The 13792-nt window shown below is 46.0% G+C and overlaps 1 protein-coding gene across 4 annotated transcripts in view; it reads left to right on the top strand.

The window, feature by feature from the left end:
• Window positions 1-13792, top strand: part of DNAJA3 (DnaJ heat shock protein family (Hsp40) member A3) — a 743272-nt gene that overhangs the window by 414951 nt on the left and 314529 nt on the right. For all 4 annotated transcript variants that reach the window (XM_069646819.1, XM_069646822.1, XM_069646821.1 and 1 more), the window contains exon 7: window positions 10313-10377. In XM_069646819.1, the coding sequence (XP_069502920.1) occupies window positions 10313-10377 (65 nt within the window). The remainder of the gene's footprint in view (window positions 1-10312; window positions 10378-13792) is intronic.

Genomic DNA, 13792 nt, shown 5'->3' with positions numbered 1-13792 from the left:
TGTGGTGGCTGCTCTCTGACCCCGTAAAGGTAGCCCCTACTGTGTCCAGGGTGTCCATGCCCCAAGACGGGAGGCCTCAGCTGGGGCGGTGGCTAAGCCTGCTGGCACGCTGGAGAAAATGATGCAGTCTCTGAGCCCGGCCTGACCCTTCAGGGTGCAGAAAAGCACAGGGGTGGGGGGGGACAATGAGGTCCCGGGGCCAACCACTGGCTGTACCCCAGGCCATGGAAGGTTCGTCCTTGGACGATGAGGATCAGGTGTCCCTGCACATGGTCCACGAGGACGACGGCAGCAATGCCGACAACGGCACGGGGCCTAGTGTTCTGACCACCCCAGATCAGCCGAGTGATGTATCCCTGGACATCCTTTTGACCCTACACACGGTGTCAGAAATCCAGAAAAGGATGCTGCAGGTCTTGGTGGCCTCGGATCAGCCTCCGGCTAAAATGAGGAGGCGTTATCTGACACCTTTGTATCAGACCGCACGCTGGCGCCAGGTCTCAACCCCCCACACACCTGACCCCTCCCCCCCAAAAACCCCCTCAACTTCCCAGGTGGACATTGGGACGGATAGGGGCACGGCAACGACGGATGACTAGATTGCCATGGTGGGCGAATCTCCGCCACCCAGTGTGTCCCATCCATGAGGTGGGGTCGTTTCATTCCATGGTCACCAAAGCAAGGCAAAGAGGAAGATCATGGTGGTCCCCCTCCTGGACGACGTGTGGGAGGAAGGCCTGGACCCCTTGAATAATCCTTGCACAATCCCGGCCAAACTGGATAGGTTGGAGAAAAAATACCGGGTGCCAGAGTCCGCTCCGAGGTGTCTGCGGTCGCAACCATCACCAGACTCTGTGGTTTCAGCAATCGCGAGGAAGAGATGGTCAAACCCTTCCTCGTCCTCAGACCCTCCGGACAGCATCCTCAGGCCCTCCTGAGAGCGAGGGAACGAAATTGGATGCCATGTGGAGCAACGCGATTTACAACGCAGCGTCAACCATCAAGGCTGCCAACGCACTGGCGATACTGTGCAGGTACGACAGTGAGCTGTGCTACAAACTGGGCCCGATTCTAGCGTTCCTGCCAGACAAGAGGACGCAGGCAATCGTCATCTTTCAGGAGGGAGGGGTGGTTTCTGACCATGCCATCACAGTGGCGCTGGACATACAGGTTTATGGCAGATGGGGAATGCCGTCTTGCTCAGTTGCCAAATTTGGCTACCAATTTCCACCAGGAGATGTAGACGAGGGTGCTGCACATGCCCTTCGACTGGGATCCCCTCTTTGGGCCATCAAGGCGGATACAGAGACTGCTCATACCCTGTGCAATCTACAACAGCACTGCTCTTCCTTTCGTGCCTCCATTGAATAGTCGGACAGATTGATGAACGGATTCTCCTAGTCGTACCGCCAGCCCTCCTGGTCCACGGCCAAGGAGGCCTGCAGGGGCTGTTCCAAGGTCTACGTTGGAGGTGGTCAGCGCAGTAGTCTCCCTCAAGGTGGAACGCCAGTGCAGAAGCAGGACTGAACCAGCCAAGACGTCGCCCCCACCCAGGCACCCCGGTGGGCAGCCAGCTGGCGGGATTCATCAGCGAGTGGGAGAAGATTTCCACCGGCAGATGGGTCAGAGTCTACTCAAGATACTTTTTGGTCAAAAAGAAGACTGGTGTGAAACCTGATAGTATGGAGAAGCCTGGTTTGTTATCATTATGCAATCATTACCCATTGTTGGAGAATCTTTACCTATTTAAGGATCCAGTTATCCATCATACATTCTGATTAATACTGATTAGTAGTGACATGAAGTAGTGACATTAGACTATCCACATTATTCTGCCACTTTGTATGCATTTGCATTTTCAATAGAATGAGGCCTGTTATATTTGAAGTGCCCTGTAGAGACACATGTTATATTTGTAGACACATGTAGAGATATGTTATGTATTATGTATGCATTGTAGAGAGATGCAAATGAGTGTGCACTTAGTATATGCATCAAGTCTGCATATTGATGGCGCTTGGTTTGAGTGAGTGAATGTGCTAAGCACTATAGAGAATGCATTTAGCTGGCTCCTAAGCCATCCCGAATGAGACAGAAGCGCCACTTGGTTCTGTGCAAAGTTGTTATGGTACACTGTGAAAGATTGGAATGCGTAAACAGTTTGGTTGATAAGAGGTCGCCTTTGCCTTAGTAGAGACATGGAGAAGGAGGCTTTATCAGCCCTGGGCTGGTGCTTCGCAGACAGAGAATGTGGGGGTAGGCAGCGCCATGGAGGGAGAGCTTTGTAGGCAGAGACAAGGAGAGGAGAGAAGGATTTGAATGGAGAAATATGAGGAGATGGTGTTTTGGTGACTGCAGACAGAAGAAGGCCATGGTATAGATGTGTAGAAAATGTCATGATGACCAGAACGCGCAGTGATTGAAATGTACAAGTACATGCATCAGACATTTAGGCATTCTAACATTTAGAAATGCTGACAGACAGAGAGGCATTTTAGCTTGGAGAGAACGAGTGTTACCATGGATATGTATGTCATTGAACAGTATAACCAGAGGAGAGGGGAGTTGCTGGTTCTAGATGGAGTTTTGGATGGAGCTGCTCTCTGAGAGATTGAGAGACGTTTGGATGACTGAGATTGAGGGAGCATTGGGGAAGCATTCTGATGAGAGCTGATGCAGATCGATCTGGCAGGGAGACAGTTGACAGGAAGACCAGACCACTGAGAGGCCTGTCCCTGACTGACTGGCTGGTTGCAGAGTGGGAAGCTTGCACATGGCAAGAGGGTAGTATCGATCTGAATAAGACACGTGCATGGGGAATTAGAACAGGCACTCACACAGAGCTTTCGCTGACATGATAGATGGGGAAATCAGACGGGGATTGTCTTAGAGAGAGAGTGTGGTGTGGATTGGAGAGGAATGGTGTGAAATAAGTTGCTATTAGATTGCTTGCATTAGAAGCCTGTAAGGCTTAGTTATATTGCATGGTAGATTTGCACCAAAAGCATAAATGGTGAAAATTCGAGATTTGCATTATAGTGTTTGCATCATGCATTGCTATGTATGAATAAGTGTTTCTATTGTTCGAGTCATGTGTTTTTTTGTTTGTGTCTTATGTAAGTGTGTCCATAGGAGTAATTTAGGAGTAATCTAGGAGTAAAACAGTGCACAAAGGCCCTGAGATACAAGAGCAGGGGGGGCATAGTGATCCACACCCATCCCCTCCACCCCCCAGCCCCCGAGGTAGATTTGTTGCAGTTTTCACACTGGGGCTAGCAGCCTATTCTAGAACTGCAACGTCTCAACATGTACCTCAAGTCACAAACATTCAGGATGGTCATGTTGCAGCACGTGCTTGGCTAACTGGAAGGAGACTTCTTGACGTCGCTGGACCTGGAGGACACCTATTTCCATGTCCCCATCCAAAGGAAGCACCAAAAATTCCTTGGTTCGTAGTGCAGGGACGGCACTACCAGTTCAAGGCCCTCCCCTTCAGCCTGAAATTGGCCACCAAGGTGTTCACCAAGTGCCTGGCACCAGTGCCGGCCCATCTGCGTCTACTGGGGATACACTTGTACCTGTACCTTGACGACTGGCTCATCTGGGCAAGTTCGCGAAAGTTGACTGTCGGACACACAGACGACCATCCAGCTGCTGGCAGATCTGGGGTTCTCCATCAATTAGCCGAAGTACTGCTTGACACCATTGCAGAACTTGCTGTTCCTAGGAGCCAGACTCAATAGTCTACTGCCTAGCGTTGCCCTCAGAGGAGAGGGTAGCAGCCATTCTGGGGAAAGTGCAGCGACTGTCACTGAAGACCGCCACGGTGCGAAGCCGGTGGACTCGGACTTGCAGTTCTTGGCCTCATCTCGAGCCCCCATGGATGAGGCACCCTCACAGGACTTGGAAGACCTCTCCTTGGTCCGGCCGGTACTGGGTGAGGCATGACCCTGTTTGTCGCACGGGCCAACGGCCTTGGTGTTGAGCCACGCCACCAGTCTACTGTGCCTGTCCCTAGTCTTCGAGAACCCGAGGCAAATTTTGCACTCCACATCCTTGTGGTCTGGGTGAAGCCAGTAGAGGCATTGCAGGTGCTTGTCCTCCACAAACACGTTCTGTAACCCGCATTTGGTGCAGGGCTTGAAGAGGGACCTTCCCGCCTTCTCCTTGGTCATGGTTGGAGGGCACGAAGTAGGCCAGATGGCCTTCTAGAGTCTTCGATTTTCGCCCTTGTCGGGCGCTGAAATTCACTGACAACGGATCCCAGCTGTCAGCAGATGGAGAGTAGAGCACACGCACTCCTTAGAGACAAAAATAGAACTTTTATTCCGTCAAACCATGAAGAAAAACTTACAATTGGCTCAGAGAGCAAACCCGAGGGCTCCTAACACTGTAGCGTAGGGTAAAAATCTGAAGATGGCTGACAGGAGGAGCTTAGGGAGAGGACTGGCATTGGATGGGTGCAGTATGACCCAGGGGACAGTGATTGGTTTAGAGGAGAAATACAGTTTTTAAGTGACATTTTTCTTTTACTGAGGATTCCTAGCCTGACTGGGAATATTCATGAGCATGTGAATCCATGCCCGACCCATGCTGGAGAACAATAGTTACAGGTAGGTAACTTGTTCCTTCTCAGTGTAACTGGACTTTGAGTGCTCTGTGTCTCACATTTTATCCCTAGACCAGTTTTACACCTTTCCTGAGTCTAAGTCTTACCGCTCTGCTACCCTATCTTGATGAAGTTTGGCTAGACTTCAGTGTCTTCCCTGTTTACCATAATAGGGTGGCCTCCTAAAATCCTCCCACCACAGCAGATTTTTTAAATCCTCCTTAACCCCCAAAACAGAGTAGCTTAGCAAAGCAAGTGATGTAAAAGGGTCTCACTTGCCTTCAAATGTCGTAGCAGGTACAAAACAGGAAAATGTTGGGGGTTCCATAGATGTCTATGGCTGGAAAGCGGCAAAAAGAAAACCTTTCCCAACACCCAACATTTTAGGGATTTTTTTTGTGTGGAAGAGTTCCATGGAACCTTCTGTTGCAGATTTGTGTATGTGGAATTATTGCTCTGCCTCTCCTGTACTTCATTCTGCATCCCCAAACCTTCCACAGAGCTATTCACTAATGTTGCGATGCCTGGATTTTAGCAGTGAGTGTTAATTATTTTGGTCCGTAGCTCCAGTAGAAGAGATTTTTCATCCAGTTTTCATGGTTCGAGGCTTCACACTTCGGAAGAACCTGGGTCCAATCAGTGGAGACATTCTCTGCCTATGCCTCAAGGTGTGGGAGAGGGTCTAAGTAGATGGTGCGCCCTCAGGTGTGTTAAGGATTTCAATCAAGCGACAACCACCTTGGTCTCGGCCTAGTATGCAGCGCATGACTGAAATGCTTTTTTTTTAATATTGATTCAATATTGAGATGGTACACCACTCATATCGCACCCCATTTTCTAATACCCCGGGTCACAATGCACCATGAACCAGGCTGGTTAGTAAAATTGAAGATTTATTGATTTTAAAATTGAAAAGAAATCATACACTTTTAATGTGGCATCAATCACCAATAGGGTGATAATTACAATGAGAATGTGAGCAATGCACTGGCTTTTCACCTCTAGTGAAACATATACACAGCACAGTGGAATAGGAGCACGTTTTGTTTTAGGAAAGATAGCACCCAGGTTAGAATTTCCCCCTGCAATGTTCCCTCAACCCACAAATAATTCTGAGTGGATAAACGGAAGCAGCAAGTAATCAGGAATAATAGACAAGAGTCTGAATCCAAATCTGACCTTCCCTCCCCAAATAAGCGAAAAATGGATTGCAAACCACTTGCAATGTTAAGAAATGACACTCGGAAATGGACAAATAAATAACGAATGTGTGTTGAAAACCTTGAAGCAAATATAATTCCTCACTAAAGCAACAATGCGAAGATGCTAACCAGCACAAAGAGTGAATTACCGAAAGCATACAATTCGAAAATGAGTGGCAAGTTTAAAACATGTTGCAGCAAAATGACACGTCGGAAACTTTGCAATTCCCGCCTGAAATTACCCAAATGGTAATGACAACGGGTGAAATACACTGATTTGGAGTGCGGTTTTTTGGCTGGGGTGTAGAGGTCTATCTCAGGAACAACGTGGAGGTGAAAAGAAGTCTCTAGCTGGTAAATTGAGAGAGATATGGAAGGTAGATTGAGGTTCATTTTTAGGAAAATAGAGCAGTGAAAAGAGGAAGCTGCTTTAAAATTGAAAGGCAAATTAAGCTAGATTTAATGGCTAAGAAAAGAGCAATGCCACCCGTGAATGTCGAGTTACGCTGCAGTTGCAACCCTACACGCACTGTATCCCTTTTCGTAAAGGAAAATGAATTTATTTAATCACAATATCGCTGATGACTGAGGATCTATGCAAGGCAGAAATGAAGAGAAACTTGGCGCTAACACTAGAAATCAAGGGCAAGGTTACACGGATAATTCTGACAGTTTTACAAGTTAGCCGGGTAAGGATGGGATAACTTGGAGACTGGGATAAGGACCCAGGCAGGACAAGATATACTATGGTTTCAGATGGGGCTAGGGATGATACTTACAGTCCACTTTTAGTTTGGGATTTTTGACCGTCAAGGGTTCTGGTCACTACACGGCAGGGCACCTGGCAAATAGCTGGGCAGTTCTGGTTACCGGGTTACCGGATGGCACTTCTGGACTGGCAAGCCTGGTCACTGGATACTAAAGATCAGCTGGATGGCAGGTTTGCAGCAAGCATGCAGTTAGTGGTATAAGGATGCTTCCCAAAAAACACCACAGCCTTCCCCTTTGGTTATTTGGGAATTTTAGTTGGATTTCAGAATTGGGGCCTTGCTGGAGCAGGATCAGCAATGCTTGGGTTTTGCACTGGGCCTTGGAGTAGGGTCAGCAATGTTTTGGCCTTTCAATTGGGATCAAGAATCTGGATGGAATGCAGCGCAGGAATGTCAGGAAGAGTGTCTGTAGAGCCTCGTCCGGGACTCTTATTTATAATGACTAGTGACATCATCAAAGTATATGACGGCTTAACTAAACACGCCTCTAACAACGCGATTGGATAAGGGTGATAGTCTCCGCCTCGCTCTCAGCTGGTTGGATTTCAGGAAAATGATGTCATATTTATGGTGTGAGTTTTACAATGTCCAAAAACCTCCCACAGTTACTTTAACTAAAATCCAATTTTGCCACAAACATACATTTATACCATTGCAGTCTCTTAGCAGATTATATACACAGGTTACATATTTTGTGCAGCACATTGCAGCCCAATTCTCTAGTCCGTGAGACCTTGTTGCGCCCTTCTACCAGTTTTTCACGCTTTTCAATGGGATTTATATTACTCAAAATTCTAGAACTTTATACATGGGTGTGGATTATCTTAAGGGATGTATGTACACAAATTTGCATTTACAACATGGATGCTTTTCTCGTAATCTGCTGGACTTTGTGATTTCTGTCCCCAAGGTGTCGATGAATTCTACCAAGTCTTAAAAGAAAGCCCAAAAAATCACTTTTACACTGCTAACATTTTAGATTTTTACAAAGTCTTTCTGCAAAGATAAAGTCTTAAAAGTTTATTTATAAAATAGTCTTTGGAAGCAAATGGCAGTCCTTTATCCTGCACTGGACCATTCTTTTTTTTCCAGCTGTAACCAACTGTCACTTCAGCCCTGTGTGGGGTCGGGGTTCCCAGTTTGATTGAATGTTTTATGGACCCCTACACTTTACAGGTTAGTGTCCCAGGACTTCTATTGTCCCAGCCAGGAGCACAGACGAATGTCTGACGAGCGTGTGAACTTTCTTTGTCCTGGCACATTCAAACTTTTTCAAGCTGGCAATTATCACTTTCGTGTCCTGGAAGTTTATGGTGAGTCTCCCTTCCTAGGGGTAAGCTTTTAGGGCTCTGCCTTCTGGAATAACTAGTTTTTGGAGAGCTTGCAAATTCAGCCCATGTGTTTTAAAATCTTTTTCTTATTTTGGGTCCTGAATAAAAATAGCCGCTGTATTTTCACCAGCCACAAACCCCTTCACATTGCTAAATAAGGCAAACTTTCATTCAACAGTTTACTTTTTAAATGGCCATTTTTCTCCTTTAGTTTTACAAAAGCCCATTTTTACACGCGTTAAACTGCTAGCATTGCCTTCTTTAAATTCGGTTTGGCATCGGACTTCCCAATATTGCCTTGCAGCCATAGTTATTTTCTTCTAGGCAATAGTTTATTTGAAGCACAGATGCATTGAAACTGACCTGGCCCAGAGAGGTAGAGTCTCTTTGAACTGCTGAGCTTTGGGATACTTTTTGTAAAGAAATACATGTGTGAAGTTGCTTGTTGATTTCTCTGAGTTGGTTTGACAAGGCCTGTCATTCAGGAATTATGCCTGGTTTTGCTGAGGCACAATATAATATCCTGGGCATGGCAGGGCCTTTTTAATTAGTGGTTTCAAAATGAACAGTGGAATTGGCGTCAAAGCAGCATTTTTAAAGGGTGAAAACGTTTCATCTTGAAGGGGAATTTTGGCTTTTCAGCAAAGCAGTGCTGCCTTTTCACTTTATTCCATTTATGTTTCAGAACACACTGGCATGCTTCTTCAGTGTGTCCACTTGTTCCATCCTGCCTGAAGTGTGCTTGGCAGGACGGTGCAGCCATCTTTTTCTTGCTGCAAAAACACAGTTTTGAGGTCTTGGTGCGCACAGGAGCCAGCACAGCAACTTGCTGTTTCTTGCTCAAATGCAGCTTGGTGATGTGGGGAAATGCTGTTGAGTGGGTCAATATATCCCACAGTTGTGAATTATGACCCTTAGCCACTTGTGATGCAGGGAAAATGTTAGCCCTATTATATCATTCAGATCTTGGGTTTGTGCCAGTCATTTTCCAGCACCACCAGCTCTCCTGGGGACTCTGGAACTCTACCATCTATAAGATCCATGTCCGCTGACGCACGGTCCGGTGCACGCGTCCCAGTACTGATAGGTCAGGTAAAGCGTCTTATCCAACTTTACTTTCTGTATCCACCCCCAGCTATTGCTGGAAGTAACTCTTAAGAAGCCAGGTCCAGCAGGGCAAAGTATGTATGGAAGCAGAGCATCACGCTCTTCCTGGCCTAAAGCGACCACACAAGTGGGTTTCGGGTAGGGGGGTTGGTCTTCAATTGCCCAAACACAGGTTTGCCTGGTGACAGCTTTTTTCAGTAGGAATGTTTGCTACCTCAGGTGACCTCATTGCAGTGGATCCCCCTCCAATCTGAAGTAGGAGTATGCACAGGATGTTGTGCGCTGTTAATGGAAGCCCTTTGCATAGTCCATGCCGGTTGCTGCTGAGACCACACAAGTCCAACATTCATCAATTGTATGCCCTCACAAGGGAGCATCACCATATTTCAGCCTGTGCCAAGCTAATGCCCCCTACTCTTTCAGTGCCAAGGGCGAGAAGCAGTTTTTGGTTCAGTGGTACAGCCGTTGAAGAGGCTGGAAAAAGGTAGACCACAAAGGGAAGGCTGGTGCAATTACTAGAACAAAGCAGCAGGAATGTGTAACTGTAAAGATGTCAACCATTAGACACCGGTTAGAAGTAAGTAACCTTTTCAGTGTGTATTCTGTAACTGGATTTACACTGAAAGGGGGCTAGTGGTGGTTTGAACTGTTCGATGTACACACTGAAACCGATGCTAAACTGAGTTGTACAATACAAATACGAAGGTTGGTGCAGATTTTGTCTGGTCACAAAGTGCATACTAAAATGCATTGTAGATTTTTGTATGTTGTCATGAATTGCGCAGCAAAAGGAGCACCTTGTGCGCAATCACTGGCTGGCTCCATTCTGAAACAGACTTTGACAACCCACTAAGTGGGATTTGAAAGGAAGATTCAGTTTGAGAGGACTTGCTGAATTGGGTAAGGGGATGCAGTGCAATTTCAGGGGAATCCTGACTGGTCACTGAAGTGGGAATCGTGTAGCATTTTAAATGAGTATAAAATAGGACAGCTCCTAATATGCACAATCAACAAGAAGGGGTAAGGGTAATGTCATTTATTACTGGTAATTATTGTGTTATTAGATGTGTTTACTGCATTTCTGAGCATGTATTGGATGTACAGGACTCTTAAGAGCGAGAGCAGAATGTTGGCAGGTTTCTTGATCTGTACATGTGATTGGCAAGACAGTGGGAGCATAGCATCCACTATCCAGGGTAATGTGTGTGGCATGCTGCTCTACAGTGGATTCTTGAGTGATAGGACCACTTTACATTCTCAGGATCAGTTTATCAATTCTCTTTCTAATTCCAGGGGTCGAGGATGGCCAAACTGTGCGAATGCCTGTTGGGAAGAAGGAAATCTTCATCACGTTTAGGGTAGGTAAATAAAAAAGGATTTTGAATCTTGCATCTCTCAGCACATACTATTTTACTATGCCTATGTTTCCTGCTCTCACCCATAACATTTCCATTACTTTCCCCTTCTAGATGCAACTAGTTGATCAGCCCTTCAACCTTAATATTGCCTCTATTTGCTTGTCTTATATTGAACTTAGCTGACCTAGATCAGTTAATGACAGGCGTGAATCTTGTAGCAGTTTTGGTAGCAACCCATGTCTTATTGGAGGATGGGGGTTGGGGGGAGAGAAATACCATTGCAGTTCATCTTTTGTTTCATATAAAATGTTTTTGTAATATACCCACTATGCAAACACTTGGTTAATCGAACCCAGTTCTCTTGTACATTTGACAAACCTAGACTAGCACCACTCCCTGCACATATGAAAACACAGGTTTAGTGTCTGAATTTTTGTGGGACACCAATTCTCTACTCTGATAGATTTGCTGAATAAGCCACCATAGCAGCACTGATCAGTTATGTTCGCTGCTCAGTCGTTCACTTCCAACTACTTGTCTGAGTATTGCTAGGTCCATTCCACCAATGTGGCTTGTTTGCATTCCCACCTTACACCAGCAGAAACGTGGCCAACAAGAGCAACTACACTGTCTTTGATTCCACAGTTCCTTGCTCAGATGTAAGGTACCATCTTTATAGTTTATATTGAGATACTTTGTGCTAATAAGCACATAGTCTAGCTAGAGGAAAAAGGGAGTAATGTGCACGGTTTAACCTGGGTGATGAGATTTGTTTGAAATATTGGCGCTGCAACTTAGTGTTGTCTGCCTGCTCATACATCATTCAAAACTAAAAACATGTTATAAGAATATCGGGCTTTGCATTCCATATTCATCAATGTACTGTTATTTTGTGCGCAAGTTGCAACATAGTTGTAACAAAATGTGCTGAAACATGCTTTAGCCGCAGGGTGCATTCTTGGTGTTCAAGCCAATGAAAAACATGAAAGATTCTTAACAGCATGGTGCAGTGCGCACTTTGTGTATCGGAAAACCTTTTTTTTTTTTCTTTTTTCAAAACCAGCTATTTTAGAAATGAACACAAGCATGTTCATGTTAAACACACATTGCCATGAAGATCTAAGGTATGATTGAAAATTTGAGTTAATTACCGCCCCACACTCTCCCTATTGTAACTGGCCGGAGCCTGGAGAAGGCCAGCTGTAGCCTGAAGTCCACGTCGCAGTGTCAAGATCTCCCGTCATACGTGGTAACTGCAGCCATGCAACTAGATTTTCGCCTGTTCTTTGGCCATAGTCTAGTTTGGCCGCCTTCTTGCCGGGAAATCCCTTTATAAGGTCATGCACTTGGCCAGGAAAGCTGCTGCTTTTGCGGGCTGCTACTACGTGTGTGGCGCCCAAGAAGGGGGGGGTGGGACTGTCTAGTGTTTGGAAGGAGATGAACCTATCCTACCCCGTAGGCGCTTTAGAGTAAGGCAAATCCCATGTATACACTTGTGATGCGCCAGGGGTGTTTGGGGGAGGTGTATTGAGAGACCCTGCCCGGACACAATACTATGCGAAATGTTGATGCTTAAACTTAGTGCAGCATATAAACAGGCGCCATTTTGTAGTTACGTAGAATTATTCGGGCCTGCATGGCTGCGCGGTAGGCAGTTCACAAACCTAACGGAGAAACCTGAATAGGGCCAAGCACTGGTGATGGAGACCCATGCTGTTAGCCTCCATAGAAACTTTCCTTTGTTCAACAACTGTTGCTAAATACGTGTTAAACCATGAAGGAATGTGCCCTGCAAGGCCGCAAGACTGTACCGGCGCCTCAGTATGAACAGTTATCGCAGCAAGGCCAAAACAGGCCTCCAACGCCCACCCAGCCCACCACGAGTTATGACACCCACAACTGTCCCAGTGCAAGACCCCTGAATTCCACGATACTAGGCGACCCCAGACCACCAACCATAAACCCACTGGCCGTAAAAGATCTAAATGAACACAACCATACCACCTTATTTCATATATAAAAGGATTTGTAATACGAGGTACAGGGTGGAATAAATTATAGGCCAAAGCGAGGGTGGAAGCCTTTGGTGCGGATAGTGCGATACTTAATGTGTGGGTCAGCATGATCTTAAACCTCCACCTGGGCCAGTCCCTGATCCTCCCAGGTGCACGCCATAATGAGAGTAGCATTTTCTTACATGGTAACTAATTGCGAACTGGAGACGAACCCAGCAGACCCCACGTGATGGAAGACTGGAGGGGCGGGGTGGGGGCCAATGTCCTGGCATCTCCTATTGATCAGGCTGACCTTGTATAGGGTCTCATCAAGCAGCTATGCAGGTTTTTACTGTATATGTTTTTGTCACTGATGACGATGTGTTGCCTTATAACATTCTGTGTATGCCACTTTTCGGCAGAACATTCCTGAGCAGCAGAATGGTTCGCTGGCATACCTATTTTTTGTGCAATTAAAACTTGTTATCCTTGCAAGAATTTCTTAGCCTTTTTTTCCCCCAAGCGGGTTGTATTTTTTTCCTGCCGTGAGCGCTTGTGGGCGTTCCTTCACTAGTCCCATTCCACATCTGTGGTGCTAGTGTCTAGGTGTGGGGCATGAGTGAAACTAGTAGCTGTCTCGGATTGGACAATTACTGGCTGTTTCAATGGTGCATTTCCTAACCATTGGGGGGCTTTGTTGGGGTATTTTGTGAGCCCCAAAGACCCAGGACTACCTGATGTTGCTACATTGGGATCATAAGCAAGCCAAAAACCACACCTGGTGCGCATTAGGGTACCATTTCCCTAGTTAAGCTGTATTTTATTGGTGCTATTTCATTGGTGTTAGAGGCTCAGAATAGACTTACATGGTCACTGGAAACTGCTATATGGGGAATCGGCTCCTTATGATTAAACCCAGCTCACAGTATTTTGGTACACCACACTTTTTACTGCGTGCGGTAATAGAAAATTCCTCCTTAGCTGTGTACCTCTTGAGTTATCACAAATAAATAGACCAAACTGAGATGTTTTGTTCACATTCTTTATAAACCACTGAGATTCATGAGTGACCCAAAACAGCATATGCAAGGCAATGAGTTCAGTATGACATTTTCTGCAATACAGAAATGAAAGCGCACATTGATATTTCATATTTTCCCTTTTGCAGTGATAGCGGACTCCACACTTCAGGCCAAAACAGCTGTGGGCACACTTCACAGTAACTGCCTGACCCGCGGTAAAGCCCTTTCTCCCACAATAGATTCCAATTACACTTCTAGTGTTGCAGTTCAAAGCACTGTTATCTAATGGCCTTGACATGCATCGTTCAGTTTAGCAGAGCTTTGTGCTTTCAGTTTATATATGTGAAATAGGCTCTTGGACAGAGCAGAAAACATATGAAAATAGCCATCTACATTTGT

The sequence above is a fragment of the Ambystoma mexicanum genome, chromosome 2q (genome assembly GCF_040938575.1).
Source record: "Ambystoma mexicanum isolate Mex_15411 chromosome 2q, UKY_AmexF1_1, whole genome shotgun sequence".
Lineage (NCBI taxonomy): Eukaryota > Metazoa > Chordata > Amphibia > Caudata > Ambystomatidae > Ambystoma > Ambystoma mexicanum.
This window is presented reverse-complemented; position numbering and strand designations above follow the sequence as displayed.